Source organism: Aphidius gifuensis, linkage group LG1, assembly GCF_014905175.1.
Source record: "Aphidius gifuensis isolate YNYX2018 linkage group LG1, ASM1490517v1, whole genome shotgun sequence".
In the NCBI taxonomy this organism is placed as follows: Eukaryota; Metazoa; Arthropoda; class Insecta; order Hymenoptera; family Braconidae; genus Aphidius; species Aphidius gifuensis.
In genome coordinates this window covers 19,380,025-19,401,677 of record NC_057788.1, presented here as the reverse complement: position 1 = coordinate 19,401,677, position 21,653 = coordinate 19,380,025, and the positions used below count along the sequence as shown (strand labels likewise).

At 28.6% G+C, this 21,653-nt stretch overlaps 4 protein-coding genes across 5 annotated transcripts; 3 read left to right on the top strand and 1 right to left on the bottom strand.

Annotated features, from left to right (window-relative positions):
• Positions 1-1,990: 1,990 nt before the first annotated feature.
• Positions 1,991-3,235, top strand: LOC122860250. Its single transcript, XM_044163977.1, has 5 exons — positions 1,991-2,101; positions 2,190-2,352; positions 2,430-2,630; positions 2,730-2,835; positions 3,041-3,235. The coding sequence occupies exons 1-5, from the start codon at positions 2,020-2,022 to the stop codon at positions 3,233-3,235; spliced, it is 747 nt and encodes a 248-aa protein (XP_044019912.1). The 5' UTR covers positions 1,991-2,019.
• A 655-nt stretch (positions 3,236-3,890) lies between these two features.
• LOC122850546 lies at positions 3,891-5,666 on the top strand. Its single transcript, XM_044149680.1, has 6 exons — positions 3,891-4,000; positions 4,495-4,615; positions 4,703-4,862; positions 4,961-5,152; positions 5,220-5,325; positions 5,411-5,666. The coding sequence occupies exons 2-6, from the start codon at positions 4,531-4,533 to the stop codon at positions 5,603-5,605; spliced, it is 738 nt and encodes a 245-aa protein (XP_044005615.1). The 5' UTR covers positions 3,891-4,000; positions 4,495-4,530; the 3' UTR covers positions 5,606-5,666.
• Positions 5,667-9,193: 3,527 nt separating this feature from the next.
• Positions 9,194-11,505, top strand: LOC122850528 (protein FAM210A). 2 transcript variants are annotated; one of them, XM_044149670.1, is made up of 4 exons: positions 9,194-9,265; positions 9,473-9,749; positions 9,882-10,333; positions 10,567-11,505. In XM_044149670.1, the coding sequence occupies exons 2-4, from the start codon at positions 9,614-9,616 to the stop codon at positions 10,666-10,668; spliced, it is 690 nt and encodes a 229-aa protein (XP_044005605.1). In that variant the 5' UTR covers positions 9,194-9,265; positions 9,473-9,613; the 3' UTR covers positions 10,669-11,505. The 2 variants fall into 2 exon arrangements, with proteins under 2 accessions (XP_044005605.1, XP_044005596.1); XM_044149661.1 differs by lacking the exon at positions 9,194-9,265 and adding an exon at positions 9,266-9,374.
• On the bottom strand, positions 10,818-14,925 carry LOC122850518 (LIM domain-containing protein jub). The gene is made up of 4 exons (XM_044149653.1): positions 12,156-14,925; positions 12,005-12,067; positions 11,739-11,921; positions 10,818-11,647 (listed from the first exon to the last, which is right to left on the bottom strand). The coding sequence occupies exons 1-4, from the start codon at positions 14,151-14,153 to the stop codon at positions 11,426-11,428; spliced, it is 2,466 nt and encodes an 821-aa protein (XP_044005588.1). The 5' UTR covers positions 14,154-14,925; the 3' UTR covers positions 10,818-11,425.
• Between the last annotated feature and the right edge of the window lie 6,728 nt (positions 14,926-21,653).

The following is a 21,653-nucleotide window of genomic DNA, read 5'->3' as shown; positions in this document are numbered from 1 at the left end:
CGCATCAAAATATTTGGCCGCGTAAAGATACGTATGTTAACTATAAACATACGTATGTTAACAGTTAAGATATCTATGTTTATTGTTAATATATATATCTTAACATTAAACTTTTGTATGTTTAATGTAAACATATTGGTATGTTAACTGTTAACTTATCCTTCTCTGAGTGTAAGTCACAGCCCGAGATGGAAAAATTAGTGATGCCGAGAGAGCAGACTCTCGTCTCGTCTCGTCATATTATACTGGTCCACGTGGGACATAACCAGTTTCAATTACTTATCTATTTATCAATAATTGTCATACTGGATTGATCAGTTTTTTTCGTTTATAAATAGATGCATACATATTTTTTTTATTCAAATGATCATTGTAAATAAAATAATTTTATTCTCGATTGTAATAATAATAAAAGTGTGAATGAAATGATTTTTTTCGTACATATATGTACATATATATTAATTAATATATTTAATTATCAGAAGAAATAATAATTATAAGTTATAACATAAATACTTATTTTAATTCAAGCAGAATTCTGTCAAATACCAAAATAACAAATCTTGATTTCGAAATATATAAATGAAGTAATTTATTGATTTCCTTGAGGATTGAATAATAACTTTTTCAAAATATTTGATTATTTACTGTAAAATAAATATTTTGTAGCACGTTTTAAACTAGAGAACTTTTTACTATAAAAAACCTAATTTATATAACAGTAAATTTCAAAATCTAACCCTTAGAAAACCAAGAATTCTTAAAAAAACAAGCATAAAAAAATTTGTTAATATATAATAACAAAAAATTATAATGATAATAAATTGGAAAAAAATTTAATTACTTTTCATTATTCTTTAGGAAAATTATTATATATAAAAGTGAAGGAAAAAATTTGCAATAAAGTTTCAAATGTTATATATATACAGCATATATTTTAAAAGATGTCAAAACTATTATTCAAATTTTTTTCTCAGTAAATTCTCCGAAAGTATCAATTAGGAAAAAAATGCGAAAATATATACATAATCAGAAAACTTTTATAGTAAACAAATTTCCCGAAAATTCCGACTAAAATCATACAAACAAAAACCTTCATATTATAAAGACATGCCATAAACCTCGTAGATAGAAAACATTTTTTAAAGTGGCAATGATTTAGAGATTTGCATTTATAAAAAAAGACTTCCGGTGATTTCGATTTGAGAGGCTTTGAGGTTGTTGCAAAATGGGACTTGTCGAATGAGATTACCATATTGAATACTCAATTGAACTATACATTTTTTTTATATTGCATTTCCTGCTCATGCATATTCATACTTTTTTATTTTTTAAAAACATATTATTCAGTAAATATTATTACAATAAAAAAAATTTACTTTTATCAGTTTTTATCTGAATTATTATTATTTTTTTTTTTCATAGGTATTCAATTTATAACAATATTTTATTTTTATATAATTAAAGATTTTACACAACGATAATGAAACTATGTAATTGATAAGAAGATACACGTCTAATGATAGTGAAACACCTATAGGTATATATATAACAGAAGTGACTATCGATAATATTTTATTGCGGTTTTACGTATACGCTGGCAAGTTTACCAAAAAATTGTTTGCCATAATAATTTTTAAATTATTTTGTCCTAATTAATAATAATAATTACAAATAAATATAATAATATATTTTTACGACAATTATTATTTTATTTATTAAATTTGTTAGTTTTTATTAAGGAAAAAGTGATAAATAAAATAATCATGATGAAATTTCAAGTATAATTTGTCAACTCAACTTGCACAAGAATTTTTCATTTATTAATAAATATATATAAAAACATTGACAATTTTTCTTATCATCATCATTTATTCAAATTTATATTATTATATTTAAATTATAACTTATTTTAAATCTATTACAACAGATGAATAATGGTTACATTTTGATAAATAAAAATTATTTATTCATTTTATTTTTTTTTTAAGCTTTAAATCATTCACGTGAACAATAAAAATGCAGTATTTTGAAATTACTCTCGTAATTTTAGTCGCTGGCCAAAGTTTTGGAAGGAGTTTTGATGAGAATGAAATTAAACGTAAGTAACAATATAATCGTTGAAAAAGAAATTCTTATATCATTGTAAAAAAAATCAAAAATTATAAAATAAGGTATTGAATTTTCAGTCTTGCGTGATGAAAGGGGAGTCGATTCATCGTTTAAAAAATTTTTGGAGGTCAATTTGAGACAATTACTCAGAGAAGGAAATGAAACTCTGGGACTTCCTATTATGGATCCATTTGTCAAGGACGAATCAATCTTTCAAATCAAACAAAATGCCATTGTCAAGTAAAACTTTTTTAAATAAATATATAGATTTTTATTTTTTTATTTTATTAATAATAATATTTATTAAAAATTTATAGTGCAGATATAGAATTGACAAATTTAGTAGTTAAAGAATTATCTGATTACATTGTTACCAAAGCAATCATTGGTATCATTGGCCGTAAAATAACGGTTGGTTTTCATTTTCCAAAAATTCAAACAAAAGGATTTTATAAACTTGATGGTAATTTCATAGCATCGGATGAAAATATTCATGTTTTCGGTGATGGACTATTCGAGTTAGTTGAGATTGATAAGTCAAAATAAATGTTCAAGAAGTTATACATGAATTAATCCAAATAAACGAAATAATACTTTTTCGTTTTTTTTTTTTTTAGTATTACTTTTAAAAATTTCTATATCGATAGTATCGTCAAGCTTTCAGTCATGGGAGAAGCTAGTATAAAGTCTATTGACCTGAATATTCATCTTGATGAATCAAAAGTAAGCAAATGATGCGTACATATAGAGATAAATAAAATAATTTGGATATTTGTGTATATAATTTTTACCTATAATCAATAAAAAGTATTGTATCTTTTTTTAAAATTATTAAAATTTGCTATAAAAAAAGAGATAAATCATTTAAAATAAATTAAAATATTTTTTTAATTTGATTTTAAAATTTTTGGGGATTTTTTTGCAATAGGTCATAGCAACTGGTATCTTTAATGATGAAGAAACTTCTCCAATGGCAAGTGAAGTTATATCTCAATTTATACCCCAATTTATTAGAGACAATCATGATCAAATAACCAGTGTTATTGTCAACAAGTTAAAAGAAATTGGCAACTCAATCTTAAAAGGAAAAAGTTTCAAGGATCTCCTAGGGCTGATTGGTTAATTTCTATTTGAATATATAATAATAATTTTTTTTTAAATTATATTATTAATTGAATTTAGTTAATAAACAAGATAAATGATTACAAGATCAACAACATTGATTTATTTATGATAAAAATAATTGATTAAATTAAAAAAAAAAAACATCGAATTCCTCAATCGTAATTTGATAATTATCAATGAAAATAAAAAAAAAAACACACACAGGTTCAAATGAATCAATTCTTTTTGAAATTACTAATGATATGTTGCTTGTTCTAAAATTGAATTGCTTGTTCTAAAATGATTTCATACAGATAAAAAATTTGATTCATATGAAAAATTAATATTTTTAATTAACATAGTTGATTGAAAAATCAGAAAAAAAACAATTATATTTATCCAAAAATAATTTTTAATTAAAAAAATTAAAAATAATAATAACATGAATTATTTATTTACAATTAAAATTGAGTTTGTGTTAAATTATAACTTATCAAAAAAAATAAATAAATAAAATAAAATAATATAGTATTATCATAAACAAGAAATATTGATTATTTTTTTATATTTGGAAGGCATAAAAAAAAAAAATATATATCATGATATGAGATAAAATTATTTCAAAAGTATAAATAATATTTTTCATTCTTTTACATGATTATATATATTTTTGACAATGATCAAGATATATATTTGATAAGAATAAAATACGCATTCTAAGTGTTTGGCATATATAAAAGAAACCAGTAATTGATAATATTTTATTGAGCCCTGTTAATACTTGGTGAGTTAATCAAAAAATTATTTAGCATATTATTTTTGAATGAAAAAATTAGAATTTAATTTATTTCATTATTTATTAAAAATTTCTTATCTATAAACCAATTATAAAACATTATTTATTTTTAAGTATACTTTGATGAAAATAGTGTCTCTATATATGAATTAAATTCATTTTTTACGAATTTGCTCCGATTTTTAAATAACGACAAGTACAGTAAATCAAAATAAATTGGAGAAAAATGAAATATAAAGTTAAAGAAAAATGTGCAAAAAAAATCGAGTCATATCAAAGAAAAATTGACAAAAATTCAAAGAAGAGAATTTTTTCGAATTACTCCAGTTTACTCCGATTTTTCTTTAATCTATTTCAACTCACTCTGATCGATTAAAGAAGAGTATAGCTGCTAAATTATCTTTTCCTATAGAGTATTTTAAAATTACACACCTTTCAAGTCAAAGATCATTAGATGCTATATTAATCAAAATTTTTATTAGGTTTTGATTTTCAACATAAATATTTTCTGCATCAAAATGCAGTATTTTGGAATTACCATATTGATTGTGCTTGTCAGCGGTCAATCCTTTGGCCGAAGTCTCAATGAAAATAAATCAAACCGTAAGGAAAAGAAATTGAAACACAATAAATGTAGATATTATAGATACTAATCATGTAGTTCTTTTTTTTTTTTTATTATTTCAATAGTTTTAAAAAATACCAAAAGTATTCAATCTTCATTGACGGAATTTTTGGAAGTCAAACTAAGGGATCTTCTTCAAAATGGAAATCAAACACTGGGAGTACCTGTACTCGATCCATTTTCTCAAGAACAAGTTATTGTTGATTATAATCAAAATGGCATCAAGTATGACAACTACAATAAATATTTAATATATCAATAGATTATAATATTATAATATTTGAAAAAAAATTAGTAATTAAAATAAATATATTTTGTTCAAGTGCTGATTTAAAACTGGAAGTTTTAAATATCGAAGGATTATCAAAATACATTGTTAAGACTGCAAAAGTTAGTGTTCTAACTCAAAAGTTAACACTAATACTTGAGTTTCCAAAAATTCATGTAACAGGTTTTTATGATATTGATGCAAATGTCATGAAGGATATTGATATTTTCGGTGACGGCCAATTTGAGTAAGTTTACAATAAAATTAAATTAAAAAAATATTTTCTTAAAATAAAAATAATATTTATCTTCAAGTGTTAGCATCGAAAGATTTTCGATCGATGTTATCGTCAAGGCCTCTATCAAGGGTGGACTTTCGATAAAATCCATTGATTTACAAATTGCCCTTGTTGCACTCAATGTAAGTTATTATACTTCAAGTACTCTAAATAAATATTTATATGAATGTATTTGTTAAAATAATATTATCTTATTTTTTATAACAGTTTAATGTAACTGGATTGTTTTATGATGACATTTCATCAGAAATTTTGAGTGAGCTGGTTTCTGAAATAACACCTGAAATTATAAATGATTATCATGATGAAATAACTGAGGTCGCTGTTAATCAGGCTATGAAATATGGCAACAAATTATTAGATGGAATGACTCTTAATGATCTTCTTGGAATGCTTGGATAAGTTTTTTTTCATTGTGTATAAGAATAAAGAAATAAATTTATATTTTGAATTGAAACAACAACATGTTTGTCTTATCATTTATGATAATTGATAAGTTATTATCGATAATTTTGATACTAAATAAAAAAAAAAATAAAAAAAAACAAATATAATTACAACCAATATTTTTGGACGCTTGTCCTTGAAATCTTTGGATAATTTTTTTTTTTAATAATTAATTTATTGTATTTTTAAAATAAAATTAATAAAAAAAAATATTTAAAAAAAATTTGTTTATAAATTTTTTTTTGAATCTTAAGTTTGTTAAGATAAGAGTTGTTCTATGTAGATACCCTCAATTTAAATAGCTTTGTTTCTCATTTTTTAATATAAAAAACCAGCTAACAGCTATCACTGATTGTTACTCAAATTTTTTGATATAAGATTCTACAGAGTATCTTGTTATAAAACAATAAAAATAATAGTACTTGAAATTTTTTTTTTTGTTTTGTAAGAAGAAATTTCTTATTCCCTTGTTGATAATACTCTTGCAATTGTATTAGTTTCGAATGATGATCATTTGCCAGGCTCTGACTGACAAGTTTTTAGTACTAAAAAAATATATGAAAAAAAAAAAAATAAATAAGATATAACTATTATGTTAACATTAAACTTTGAGAAATTTTTTTATTAAAGAACAATGTCTAGAGATTTCTCTTTCAGATTCTTTGTATTAAATTAAAATTTTTATTTTGAAACTTTATGAAAAAAATTCATGGATAATAAAACTTTTTGTTTACGTCGACATAAATTCTTTTTTTATATTACATTTAAAAAAATATATGTTTCTTTATCACCATTTCCGATTTAAGATGAGTAATTTGACTTTTGTCAATTTATCAGATTACATTGTTTTCCTGTTAACATACTTAATGAATTAATAAGAAATTTTAATTATCTAATTCATTCCTTATTTTGCTATCGAGGACAATATTAAACGAGCAAGTAAGTTTGAAACTAAAAAATAGAAAATATTCACAAATGGTTATTATTGAATAAATATTTTGTTCTTTCATTAGACTAACACCACTTATCCTCGACCTAAAAGACAATGGTTTAACATCGAGTATATTGATCTTACAATTTGTCCTTGGTAGAATTTAAATTAGCTATTTCTTTTAAGCATTTTAATAAATTAGAAGAATTTTTTTTTGCCCACTAATTAATTTGAGTAAAGAATTTCAAATGATAAAATATTTTCAATGGAACTGTATCAGTTTTTGCACTAAACTGAATTGAATAACAGAAATGATCCTAAAAAAAAAAATGAATAATTAAAAGTAATTATTATCTTGGAAGTCCCTATATCAATTGATTTTTGAAAAACGTTTGATTAATATTCATGATAATTATTATTGAACCACACAAAAAATTTCATTATAAACATGTTTATATTTATATATATATATACGCTTTTTATTTTGTTATTAATAATTGTACAGTCAAGATTGATTGAACCAACTTGATGTGTTTATTCTACACTCATTGATCTAGTTTTATTATCAATAATACAATTTTTATTATTCATATATTGATCAATAGATGCAATGATTATTCTCCATCTGGGATGTTTTCTAATCCCTGAAAATAAAAAAAAAAATAATTCAAACAATATTAAAAAAATAGCTATTATTGTCGTTTGTTATTTGTAATGATAGAATATTTATTTACTTTGACATTCCACGGAGCACCACCTACTCTAGTGTCTCGGGTGAACATTGATCGTTGATGAATATCTTCCATCTTCCTTCTAAATGGCTAAAATTTTAATTAACAATTATATAGTTGAATAATTATTATAACAATGAAGATGTTACTAGATTAAAGAAAAAAACAAATTTTGTCTTGGGTAAGAATAGAAAATGACAAATATAATAACACAATATCATTTAAATAAATGATTTTAAGAAAATTATTAAGTTCATTAATGAATAAAATAATGAAAATGAAAAGTGTAAATAGTGTTGGTGATAAATTAAAATAAAAAAAATATTGTGTAAATTAATTTGACAGGTTATGTAAACGATTTTGAAAATACTTACATTTCCAAAAACAGCTTTGTTCCAGTACCAGGCAGCATATTGAGGCATAGAAATACATACAAGCATTATAGCTGCTGGAGGTAATACTTCATACCACATTTTATCAGTGTCTATTGTACTCAATTTTATTTATATTAATTAATTAATTATGGAGTAAAAATTAAGTATTGTGGGTATTGACTAAATATTATGAAACAGTGTTGCCACAGCTAAATATTAAAACTTAAAGTGTACCTCGCCATGAAATTGTTGTGAAACTACTATCGGTCATTTGGTCAAGGCAAGCGATTATTTTCGATAAATCGTTTTGAGATTATCAATCGAATTATGTTATTTGATTATATTGGAGCATTTGGCTAATCGATATCTGTATTTTTAAATATTGTTAAATATCCTAATAAAAAAAAAATCCGCATAGAATTGCAAAAAGGATAATTAAATATTTTTATAATTATAAAAGTAAAATTAAATATAAATTTATTTTAATAAACGTATTATTTTGAGCAATTTTGAGATTGATTTCACCTGGATAGCTATTCTCGACATAATTATCCCCTGTACCGGGGATAACATGAAAACGCTCGAAAGCGATATAGTCGTTTGATGGAAACCATTGAAGGAGATACAAATAAAGCCATAAATTAAGGGAAATTTCCACAAAATAGTTATCCCTGTCGCCGGGGATAACTAAGGGCCGGTTTTTTCGTCCAACATTACCGCAGTCTAATTCACAAGGCATTACAATTTAGGGCTTTTTTTCACCACTCACGGCGCTTGTGAAGCTTTTGTATGTAAAATCTCTATAAAAAAAATTTTTACAAGCGCCATCAGCGGTAAAAAAAGCCCTAAATTGTAAAAAATTTGCCCTGTGAATTGGACTGCTGGAGAAAAATCCACTTATTTTAAAGATAAGACGCTAGCAATATTAGGAGTATTACATATATGGCTGCACCCGAATTCACAGGGCAAATTTTATACAATTTAGGGAATATGTGCGGGTGCCGAATTGGCCACTTATTTTGTAAATAATTTTTTCGATAAATCAAATACCGAGAAAAAGATATGATGGATGCAGCAATTTTACAGGGCAAATTTTATACAATTTGGGCTTTTTGCGTCAGCGCTGCTATAAAATTGCACTTCTGCCAAAAACCTGAAAAAAGCTAAATTGTAATACCTAATAGCTGTAGTACAGATGTAGTCCCTAGAATAAGGTGCATACATTTACATTACTCTGAATAATAATTATATTATATAATCTTAGCTACAGCTTTTTCTTGCTATAATATATTATTAAAAATAATAAAAAACGAAAAATTGAAACGGAAAGGGTAAAATAATTATATGTTTATTAATTTTTATTAATTAATTGCAAAATAAATATTTGTAAAAAAACAGTAAAAAGTGAAAAAGAAATTAACAAATATAGGCTGCGCAGTATGAAACGGCGCAAGTTAGTGGCTCCGCTTTTTGGTGTTTAAAAAAAAATTTATTTTTACTAGTAAAAAATCCGGTAAAAAATCTGGTTAATAACCGGTAAACAATCCAGACTCATAAACCTACATGGAGGCACATGGAGGTGAATATTACATACATCCATGCTATATTACTATTATTAATATCAAATTACATCATCATCCTGCACCTCCTTACTGTATTTGTTATATTTTTGCCGTTTTTGATAAAAAGTACATTAGTCATTATCAGCACATACACGTTTAAATATCAAATAAACACGATATAAATCGGTTTTTTAATAATGAATTTGGTTTTTTTTATTTTCCAGATAATAATGTTTTAAGGTTATACCTTTGTCAAATGGACTAATGTAGCTTTTTTTATTTACAATATTTTTTTTTTATATGTTAATTAATACATTTAATTGTATACTTGCATAAATTTAATTAAAATACAATTATAAATAACAATGGAATTAATAATGAGAAGAAATACTGCTGGTGTATTATTGAAAACAATTGGTCATAGTGGATATTTGAATAGTTTACGCAATTCTGGATATTTGTGCGAATTGAATCTCACCAAGTGGACCAAGAAAAGAAACGGTTTGTCTATCAAGTTTTTTTTTTTAATACAATAAATTAATTTTTTCCTTTTCAAATTCATACATTTGCATGGTTTTGAATTTTTCTATTATGATAAATTGTTTAAATTAACAAACTGTTATTTATTTTCAGACAGTAGTATATTAAAAAAGAATAATTCAATTTTTTCTTGTCCAATTTCATCAAGTAACTTTTGTTCTTTGTTCGAGAAATCTCTTGTACATGATTTATCAGACAGAAGAATTATAGTGTCTCATTACAGCACAGAATCAGACAATGATAAATCGAAAGTTTGTAACACTACTCAGCCTAAAAAAAAAATATCAATTTTTCAAAAAATGAAACAACTATATCGTGATTATTGGAAAATACTTATACCAGTACATATTGTTACTTCTGTATTTCATGGTGAAAAATATATACAATTGATGAAAAATTCAAATGCCGGTGATTTTGCAGTAACATATGCTTTGTACAAAGTATTTACGCCTTTACGATATACAGTAACTGTTGGTGGAACAACTCTGGCAATAAAGTCAATTGAAAAACTTGGCTATCAACATCTTATACGTCCTTCCATTAAGGTAAAATAATTATAAAATTAATTATTATTGGTAATTTTTAAATCATTACTAGTAAATTAAATAAAAATAAAATAATTAATGTCATTGTTTTTATCTCTAATTCTGTCTTTCTCCAGAGTATTCGTAAGATGTTATCTAGGTTATTAAATTCATTTTTTATCTTGAAAGTTATTTAAAGTATTAGTTATACATTTAATAATTTTTATTAATACATTACAATTATTATTGTACAGACAACGACATCATCAAGCGAATCCAGTAGTTCACACAAAGAAACACCAAGTTCCAGTACCTCAACAAAATGTCTCACTGAAGATAGAGAAAGCAAAAATTAATGAACGTATTTACAAAAAATCAAGAAGAGAAAAAGTTTAAAAAAAAAAAACAAAAAAAAGCTTATAAAAAAAAATTCTATATTATATAATATTATGCCAATGAATTATTATATGTATAAAATTTAGCATTAAAATAATGTACAGAATTTGAAGTTTTTTTTAAAATTTATTTTAATTGTTATTGTAGCTTAATCAATGGTATATTTTTTTTGTACATGAAACATGAATAAGTACTTTTTTTCATTTAAACAAGAGTATTGTGTTTCCAGCAATTCATTATTACTATGAATATTATTTGTGAATCTCAGCATTTATACTTTGATTAACACTTAGTAAATTGTGCAACAAATGATAATATCAAATATTAAAATTTTTTCATTCTGAACATTTATATATGATTTATATCATGAATATTTTCAAGTTTTCATTTTATTCTATAATTAAATTTTTGAATTGAAATATGATCAAATTATTAATCATTATTTTAAATTTATAATAGAAAATTAAAAATAAAAAAAAAATTGAATGTATAAAAAAAATAAATGATATGGAAAATTATGCTATCATTATCACAGCTGTCTTCACAACAGGATTTTTTTTTTTTTTTTTTGTTGATTAAACTATAATTATTAGTATTAAAACAAAAAAAAAAAACGTAATAAATAGATATTTTTTAACTTTATAAATACTTGTTTATATTTTTATGAACAAACTGTGAGTCTATTTAATCGTTTTGTTTACTTGATTTAATTTTTTTTTAGCCCATAAATTGATAACTAGCTGAGACTGGTTGAGGTGCTCGTGGTTGAGTATGTGATATACGTTGAATATGACAAGCTCGACACATCAGTCTTCCTTCAAGTGGATAACAACGTTTGTCTGGTTCATCAGTTAATTGCATTCCACAATCTTCACAAACATAGCAATCAACATGAAAATCACGATCCATAGAAACAACTCGTACAGTCTCTTCAGTTCCCTGTTAAATTAAAAATTAAATAGAAATATTTATTTTAAAATTAATGATGAACAGTAACACAATGTCATGTATGAATTATAATTTTTATTACCTCAACCGGTGTTATTCCTTTGCCACATGAAGCACACTTTGGTGCGAACATACGATGATAATCATTAACACAATAAATTTTATTGTCGACATCAACCGTAAAAGGCACACCATCTAAACAATCATTACATACACAACACCTAAAGCATCCTGGATGGTAAGATTTTCCCATAGCTTGAAGTATCTATATAAAAAAAAAAAATTTCCGTTTATGTTTGTTCTGTTTTTTTTTTTTTTAAATATTTTAATATGAAAAATATACTCAACCATTTCCATAATAAGATGCCCACAAATTGCACATTTTTCAGCAGTTTGTTGAAAGCCTGAGTACTAAAAAAGAAGTTTGAGAAAATATATAAAATAATAAAAAAGAAAAAAAAAAAAAATGACAGAAATTTTTTTTTTTTTTTATAAATACCAAATAGTCTTCTTCACAATACACTTTTCCATGAACATTGTAGAAAGCTTTTCCTCTAAGAGCCCGTCCACATGAGCAACAAATAAAACAATTTGTATGATAAAGATTTCCCATTGCTTGACAAGCCTGTCCTGCACCAGTTACTTTTTCTCCACAAGTATGACAAATACCAAAATATTCACCTTCTTCTTCTTGTTTTTCCATTTCTTCTTCAAGTTGTCTTGTTAATTCTTCAATTTTTCTTTCAGCTTCTGTTGGACCAGATGGTCTTGGTGGTGTTACATTATAAGGCAATAAACCTTTACCAGTAACTGTTTTACCACCAGGGCTTGATGTTCTTATTTTATTATCATCATCAATATGTTTATCATCAATATCAATATTTTTTTGTAGCAATGGAACACCTGGTTTTGCTAAAACAACTGGTCCAGCAACACCAGACGTAACTCCTGGTGGTAAACTTGTTATTCTTGGTGCATTACTTGTCAAATCATCTGGTGATATTGTTGATGCACTTGAAACAGCTGTTTGTACTTGTCCGCGTACTGAATTACCAGTTGACGTTGTTGTATATGATGAACTAGGTGTATGTCTATTTATCATTTGTATATTATCAACTATATTTGATTTTATGAAATTTTGATTCGATTCTAAATTTATTTTATTGCTTTTTTGATCACGTCCAACGTGTGGTATTGCATACAATGGTGAGTTTCTATTTAATGTTGATGATTCGTGACCATCATTAATGACTCTCGATGAAATTGGCTCTGAACGATTTTGAGACATGTAAATATTTGTATTTCTTGGTGGAAAATCATTTTTTGTATCAGATTGTGCTGTTCCAGGTAACCAAGATCCAGACTTATTTCTTGGTAATGTTGTGTATGTTGAGGGAATTGATCTTGATGAATTAGAATTCCGTGGTTTATAGGAACCATTTTCACGATATTGTGCCTCGATATTATCAATCATTGGCTTATAAAGACTATCAGCGTTTGTTGCATTGACACGATAATGCAGTTGTTGTTGCTGTTCATTTGATCTAATGGGAGGAGATTCATTGTGATAAGAATGCATTCTTGGTGACGGAGGATGTTGAAGTTCTGATGGTGGTACATATGCATTTCTGCCACTTTGTAAATCACCAGTTGAATTTGATGATGGCATATATCGTGATAATATCATCGTTGGACTTGTATCAAATGATTGTACTCTTGTTGGTCGTTGTTGTTGGTGTTGTTGTTGGTGTTGTTGTTGTGATTGATGTTGCGGTTGAGTTTTACCAGTCATAACAACATAATCACCACCATTAATATTTGTGGAATGATAATAATTAGCTACTTGGGGTCCAGGTTTATTTTGTCCATCAGCATCATGATAATTAACTTCTTGTATATTTTCATAAACTGGCGGAGCTTCATATGGAGGTAAATGATCTTTTCCCGGTGATGATGTTTGATAACGATTACTTGTTGGTACTTGTGGTTGAGCTTTACGATAATTAGCTTCATATGATTCACATGCCAATGATGTTCTTGGACTACTTCGTGGACTTTTTTTTTCAATCGAATGATAATAAGGTGGAATTGTTGGTGTTATTTGTGATTGCTGTGGATAGTATTCAATATTTTCATACAATGGAGCATTATGCATATGATTTCGATCGTGTTGATTTGCTTCTAAATTATCTATTGATTTTTGAGTATGGTGTCGGGGTGTATAAGTATCTTGAATTCGTGGATCTTGTGGATCATCAATAAATCCATCGATTCCGCTCAGAGATCTATGCTGTGCACGAGACTCACGATATTGCTGAGACTTATAAGTTTGATAAATTTGTTGTTGTTGTTGTTGTTGATGATGATGAGGTTTTGATACTGGTACTTGTGCCTCTGGTTTTGATCCAGAGACACTGCTGCCATTTTTTCGATCAATATCATCTCCAAGGTGAAGGTAGTCGAGCTTTTGTACGTAAGCATCAGCTGAATCACACATTGACTGGCTAGGTATTTATCTTTTTACTTTGATATTTAATTTGAAAATTTCTTGTCAATACACTACTCAAACACTTAATTTATTTTTGATTATTTAATATTAATTGTGCTATTATTACTTTTATATTATCAGAATTAAGTTGGTTTTTGACGTTGAAATTATTTTTTGTTCCGGGATGATTCATTTAACTAGTGGGGAGAAAGGAGACTCTTAGAAGTTAATAATAATTTATTGATTACAGAGAAAACTAAGAAAAATTAAAATTGTTATAGGTATATGTAGAGTATTTGGTAATAATTTTGGGATACGCCCCGGCATTTACAATGTCGTTTTTTAAATTTTTTTCTATTTTTTTAGGCAGAAAAATTAATGTATCACTGTCACTGATTTTAAAGTTATAAATATCGTTTTTCCGTTATAAATGATTAGTGAAAAATTATGTAAATTATGATCGTTAGTATACACACTGGCAATATCTTGGATAACTTGGCAGTTCTTGAAAGTTTGAGAGTTTGAGGCACGCATAGTGATGTAAAAAAAATTTTGTGACCGTCATTGGACGGTCACGTCATTCGGTCCGTCAGAAAAAATGACGGGCTGAAAATTTGTGACCGATTGTGACCGTGAGATTTCTGACAAAACTATGACATTTTATTTTCTGACGGTCAGTTTTACAACTAATTAGACGAATTTTACAAAAATGACGAAATTATGACGAAAAAATTCTGACGGTCACTGACGGTCACAGAAGGATATTTTTTTAATGACGTGACAAAAAAAAAAAAATGACGGTCATTTACATCACTAGGCAACAAGAAGACTAGAAACCACTGAAATATAATAAAACTGGAAGGTGAACTCCTATGCTTAGCCAATGCACGGAGTGTCGCCAGAGATAGCAATATATTGGTTGGCTTTCCCTCTCACTCACGCATGCGCACATTAAATCTTGTACAGTCAACGTCAAAACAAACTAGTACTACACGGTATAAAAGTTACATTATATTTCAGTAGTCTCAACCAATTATAGTTGACGTGACTGTACCGACAAGGACAACAGGCCAACCATTGAGTTTCTCTCTCGGCGACACGAAGTTCGGCTTCCAGTTTTATTTTATTTCAGTGCTAGAAACCAGCACCCGTATTCAGAGGATGTTCTCATTAGGGCGTTTTTTTCCGATGGTGGCGCTTGTGAAGCTTTTCTATGTAAAATCTATATAAAAAGTTCACAAGCGCCGCCATCGCCTAATAATTTTATCTAGGCTCAGAGGTAAGAGTTAACTATGTACATTGGGAATGGGACAAAATATGTCGTGAAATAAGGCTTGTACATTTGGCCACAGAGAGGCGCTTTCGGCGTCTCGCGAACCAAAATTGTTCACAATTGTTGTTGATATTTTAATGCTGATTTGTTCTATTTTACGTATATCAATTTGATATCAAAATACGCCACAAGTTTGTTATCTAAATTTATACAATTAATTGATTGTATGTAATAATTTTTGCTAAAAGAAGGATGTAGCTAAATAAATTAGTTCGTAGTCTAAAAAAATTGCTCAACTATTCGCCACAAATATTTTAATTTATTATAGAAAATGTTGCCAAGAAATTAATCTAGACAACATATAAATTTATTTGGCCACATCTTTCCCTTAGATCCATTTTCTAATAGCGATAATCGATTAATTATGGAAAATATTTTCTAAGAAAAGGATGGAACCAAATAAATAAATTAACAGTCTAAATTAATTCTTCAATTATTTGCCACCAATATTTTGATTTATCATATATAATAATTTATATATGATAAAATAATTGATTTAGCCAAATAATTTAATTTGTAGTCTATATCATATTTTTTATGATAAATAAAAATATTGGTGGCAAGTGATTAAAGATTTAATTCAAATAGACTGTTAATTTATTAAGTATATGTATTATATGTATTATATTCAATACATGTGTGCGTGGTTCGTGGGTCGACAACAGCGCTGAAACGGCGTTTTTATAAAGCCTGCCCCTGTGTAAAAGTTTACGACGTTTTTGGTCCCATCCAGCCTATCCCCCACTACAGGGAGTTGACTCTCCTGGTCTCTATGTAGTCTTCTTGCTAGGCACGCACGGAAGAGTGCAGAAGAGGTAGAAGAAAAGTGTAGATACACTGTACATATATATATGCACTGATATGCACTTGTATGCACCAGGGATGGGCATATTGTGAGTTTTTGAGTTGTTTGCAATTATCTGCAATTATCCATGAATAAAACATTTAAAACAGGATAAAACGGATAAAACCATGGTAGAAGTACTACAGGTATGGCAGTAGTCCATGCTTTTTTCGTCGCGTTCTGCGCAGCCTTATTTTTTCAACCAATCAAGAACGCGCCATCGAGCAAAACATTGCTTTTCTTTCTAACACGCTATCTCTATTATAAGATCCTCTCTCTCTAACATACTGTTTTGACAACTATTTTTTATATTGTTGTAAATACTAATAAATATATGTGGAGCATGTTTATAAAAAATCAAAAAAATAAAAAAACCAAGACAGTTTAAGGTTGATTCCGAATATCTGAATTTCTGATAGACTTTCGATTTTTTCGGCTTATTTTCTAAATGAAATAATTATCTATATTGTGAACTTTTTTGAATTTTTTCTTGTTTGCTTTTTTCGAGATATTTACTGTCAAAGTTGACAACTTTAACACACAAGGCGTTACCTCATGTTTTTACGAATAACTTTTTTTTGTGTTGATTCAAAACTGTACATTTACTATCAGATTGTAGCCCTGGACAAGACGAAATTTTGATAATTATTTCAATTTTTTCTTCTTTTTCTTTTAATAAATATTTAACTTTTAAACTTCGAAATTTTGCTAGATGCGCGGCACACAGACATGAACACAAGGATCAGCCATGTTTTAATCCTTATTTTTTAAGAATTATTTGTTTCGACGCCACTGCTCTCTTCTCAATTTTGCATGACATACGCATGTGCATGATCATGCGCATTGAAGTGAAAAAAAATAAACACCCAAAAGAAAGCACCTAGAAACACAAGCATGGTTTTGGCGTACGACGTAAACTTCGTTTGCTAGTGTGTTGCCGCGCACACACATACTACTAAAGAACTTGGTTTTTTCATCAGTGGCGCCACAAAAATTTCAGGATACGGGGAATAAAAAATAGCGTTATTAATATACGGGCTCTTTGTGGCATAAATATTGGTACGGCGATGGGACTTGGAATCAACCTTAACAAATAAATTATAATATTTTCATTGTTGTTGTTTTTTTTGATGCCACAAACAATAGAGGTTGTGTTGTATTTATTATACTTGGATTCATTTATTTAATATAAATAGTTAATTTTTATTATTGATGTATGTGAATCATTATAAAATATACCAAATCTAGATTTTTGTGGCGAGAAGGCGACCTTTTGATTGGTCGATTCACAGCGGCCAAACCAGGCTGCGCACTGCCATACCTGCAGTCCAATTCACAAGGCATTACAATTTAGGGCTTTTTTCCTCCACTGGCGGCGCTTGTGGAGCTTTTGTATGTGAAATCTATATAAAAAAAATTTTACAAGCGCCATCACCGGCAAAAAAAAGCCCTAAATTGTAAAAATTTCGCCCTGTGAATTGGACTGCTGGTGTATACACCGTTAGTGCATAGTGCATACCCATATATTTAATACTACTATATCAAACTACTACTCAAACGGTGCAGACAATCTCTCTGTCGCAGTCCTTGGAAGATTTAGGCAATGACAAGAGTGAGGATTCGGCAGAACTCGGCTTACATGCATGCGCAATGAATTTGTGTGCGTATTATTCAGTATTATTTCTGTTTAAATATATGATGCATATAACAGTACTATTAACATGTTTCCTTATTTTTAAAATATTCTTTTAAAATATTGATAAATAAACGTAATTAATAAAAAAGAATTCGGCCAGACTATTGTTTATTTATACACAGCTAATCTCACGTATGAGGAAACCAGCAGTCCAATTCACAGGGCATTACAATTTAGGGTTTTTTTCCTCCACTGGCGGCGCTTGTGAAGCTTTTGTATGTAAAATCTATATAAAAAAAATTTTACAAGCGCCATCAGCGGCAAAAATTAGCTCTAAATTGTAAAAAATTTGCCCTGTGAATTGGCCTACTGTAGTATTTCTACCATGGATAAAACCCACGTAATCTCTCAGTAACTCTGGGGTACGTTCCAAAACCTGCCGAAACCTCCGTTCTGTTCGGTATATCAAGATGGCGGACTTTTGTACCTCACTGAAATATAATAAAACTGGAAGCCGAACTTCGTGTCGCCGAGAGAGAAACTCAATGGTTGGCCTGTTGTCCTTGTCGGTACAGTCACGTCAACTATAATTGAATATTGATTGAGACTACTGAAATATAATGTAACTTTTATACTGTGTAGTACTAGTTTGTTTTGACGTTGACTGTACAAGATTTAATGTGCGCATACGTGAGTGAGAGGGAATGCCAACCAATATATTAGGTGCGTTCTTTCGTCAATTTTTTGTTGGCGCATCATGACCACGCATTCGCGCACAAGTCGAGGAATCAAGTAAAAGTTTCAAAGTATGTATGTGTGCGTTACTCACACTTACAAACATTTAAAAACTTACGTGCTTTTTCAGCTTTTGCGCAAATGCGCGGTCATGCTGCGTCAACAACAAATTGACGAAAGTACGCACCTATTGCTATCTCTGGCGACACTCCGTGCATTGGCTAAACATAGGAGTTCACCTTCCAGTTTTATTATATTTCAGTGTTGTACCTATCTTAATTGCTGGGTAGAATCGCCGCCATCTTGATATACCGAACCGAACGGAGGTTTTGGAACGTACACCAAATTTAAAGGTACAACCAGGGCAAAATGAGAGACATCTGTCGGATGTTTGCTAAAAACATTATATATTCATGAGTGCGAAAAGGACGAAAGATTAGAAAGAGAATACTGTTTCTCACTTCCACTCAAGTACTAAGACAAAGACAATTTATTATCCTCTATTAATTAAAATTGAATATTAAAACCTATACTAAATTTGGGTGATGATTTTTCGTCTTTTTTTTCTAGTTTTATTTCGATGGGGTATTATGAAAAGCCGAACATCATTTTCCATAAGAGCCTATGTTTACCCTCAAAAAAAAGGACCATCGTTAAAGGTGTATCGTTATTTCAATTATCTACTCTATAAAATTCGTGAAATCGTCATTATTTTTAATTTTCCCTCGTTGTACCTTAACCATATAATTTTTTTTAGCTACATCTTTTTCTTAGCTACTGCTTGTTCTTAGTCATTTATTTATTTAACAAACAAAAGACATGTTATTCGTTTTAAAGGAATAAAAATGTCCAAGGAAAAGCACTAGCTAAGGAATTAATGTGGCCAGAAAAATTATGTTTTGAGCAACATTAATTCCTTAGCCACATCCTTCCCTTAGCTACTGCTTTTCCTTGGACATTTTTATTTTTTGAAAATAAAATAACATGTATTTCATTTATTAAATCAATAGAAATCCCAAAGACAATCAGTGGCTAAGGAATTACGGTTGCCGAAAAAATTATGTTTTAAGCAACATTAATTCCTCAGCCACATCTTTTCTTTAGCTACTGCTTTTCCTTGGACATTTTTATTTTTTGAAAATCAAATAACATGTATTTTATTTATTAAATAAATAAATGACTAAGGACAACATCAATTCCTTATCTACATCCTTTCCTTAGCTACATTTTTTTCTCAGCTACTGCTTGTGCTAAATATGTCACATCAATTCCTGAGATCTTTTTCGGGTTTGTAATTCATTTTAGTTCCTTTTGATGGTAGTTCCAAGTTTCGCTGCTAGAGGGAGATGTTTTATACGAATGGATAAAACTAAGGATGTTTTATACATGCCCATCCCTCGTATGCACATATATTTAATACTACTATATTGCGCATGGGGCTCAATTTCGCTGGTTCCTCAAACGGAGAAGACAATCTCTCTGTCGCAGTCCTTGGAAGATTTAAGCAATGACAAGAATGGGGATTCAGCAGAACTCGGAATAGCACAACACATATACAGCAGTCCAATTCACAGGGCAAATTTTTTACAATTTAGGGCTATTTTTTGCCGCTGATGGCGCTTGTAAAATTTTTTTTATATAGATTTTACATACAAAAGCTTCACAAGCGCCGCCAGTGGAGGAAAAAAACCCTAAATTGTAATGCCCTGTGAATTGGACTGCTGGTTTCCTCATACGTGAGATTTTATAAATAAACAATAGTCTGGCCGAATTCTTTTTTATTAATTACGTTTATTTATCAATATTTTAAAAGAATATTTTAAAAATAAGGAAACATGTTAATAGTACTGTTATATGCATCATATATTTAAACAGAAATAATACTGAATAATACGCACACAAATTCATTGCGCATGCATGTAAGCCGAGTTCTGCCGAATCCTCACTCTTGTCATTGCCTAAATCTTCCAAGGACTGCGACAGAGAGATTGTCTGCACCGTTTGAGTAGTAGTTTGATATAGTAGTATTAAATATATGGGTATGCACTATGCACTGACGGTGTATACACAAGCAGTCCAATTCACAGGGCGAAATTTTTACAATTTAGGGCTTTTTTTTGCCGGTGATGGCCCTTGTAAAATTTTTTTTATATAGATTTCACATACAAAAGCTCCACAAGCGCCGCCAGTGGAGGAAAAAAGCCCTAAATTTTAATGCCCTGTGAATTGGACTGCAGTGATAGGAGCTTTCTTCGGACCGGTTTTGTAGTCCATAGTTGAGTTAACATTGTATAGTATAGTATAGGAAAGAGAAACGCTAGACTACACCAAAAAACTGTAACTATGGACTACAAAACCGGCCCTTTTGGTGGTTTATTTTTAAGCGGTGTCTCACGCTATAGAAATTTCATGCAAGTTCTTGCACGAAAAAATGGAACATGTCCTATTGGCTGCGATGGTTTTGCAAGAGTTTTTAATGCTGATTTCCACCAAAATTCTAGTAATTATCTAGTGATGAAAGATCTTGCTGCTTTTGAGTGTTGATTTTTTTTTTACTTCAATGTGTAAGATCGCGCGCATATTATGTAAACATGAGGAGATAACAGTGGCGTCGAACAAATAATTCTAATAAAATAAAAATTAAAACATAGCTGATCCAGCCCCTCATGTACTACGCTGTTGCAAACTGACTTTGCTGACTGCGCATTCAACTACGCATGGGCAAAAATAAATAGGAAAACAAATAAATACACAAAAAAGAGCACCTATTAAGCGGTGTCTCCACGCTATAGAAATTCCATGCAAGTTCTGGCAGCAAGATCTATCATCACTAGATAATTACTAGAATTTTTGTGGAAATTAGCCTTGCAAGACTATCACAGCCAATGAACATGTTCTATTTTTTCGTACAAAATCTTGCTGCAAGAGGTGCTTTCTTTTGTAAATTTATTTTTTTCACTT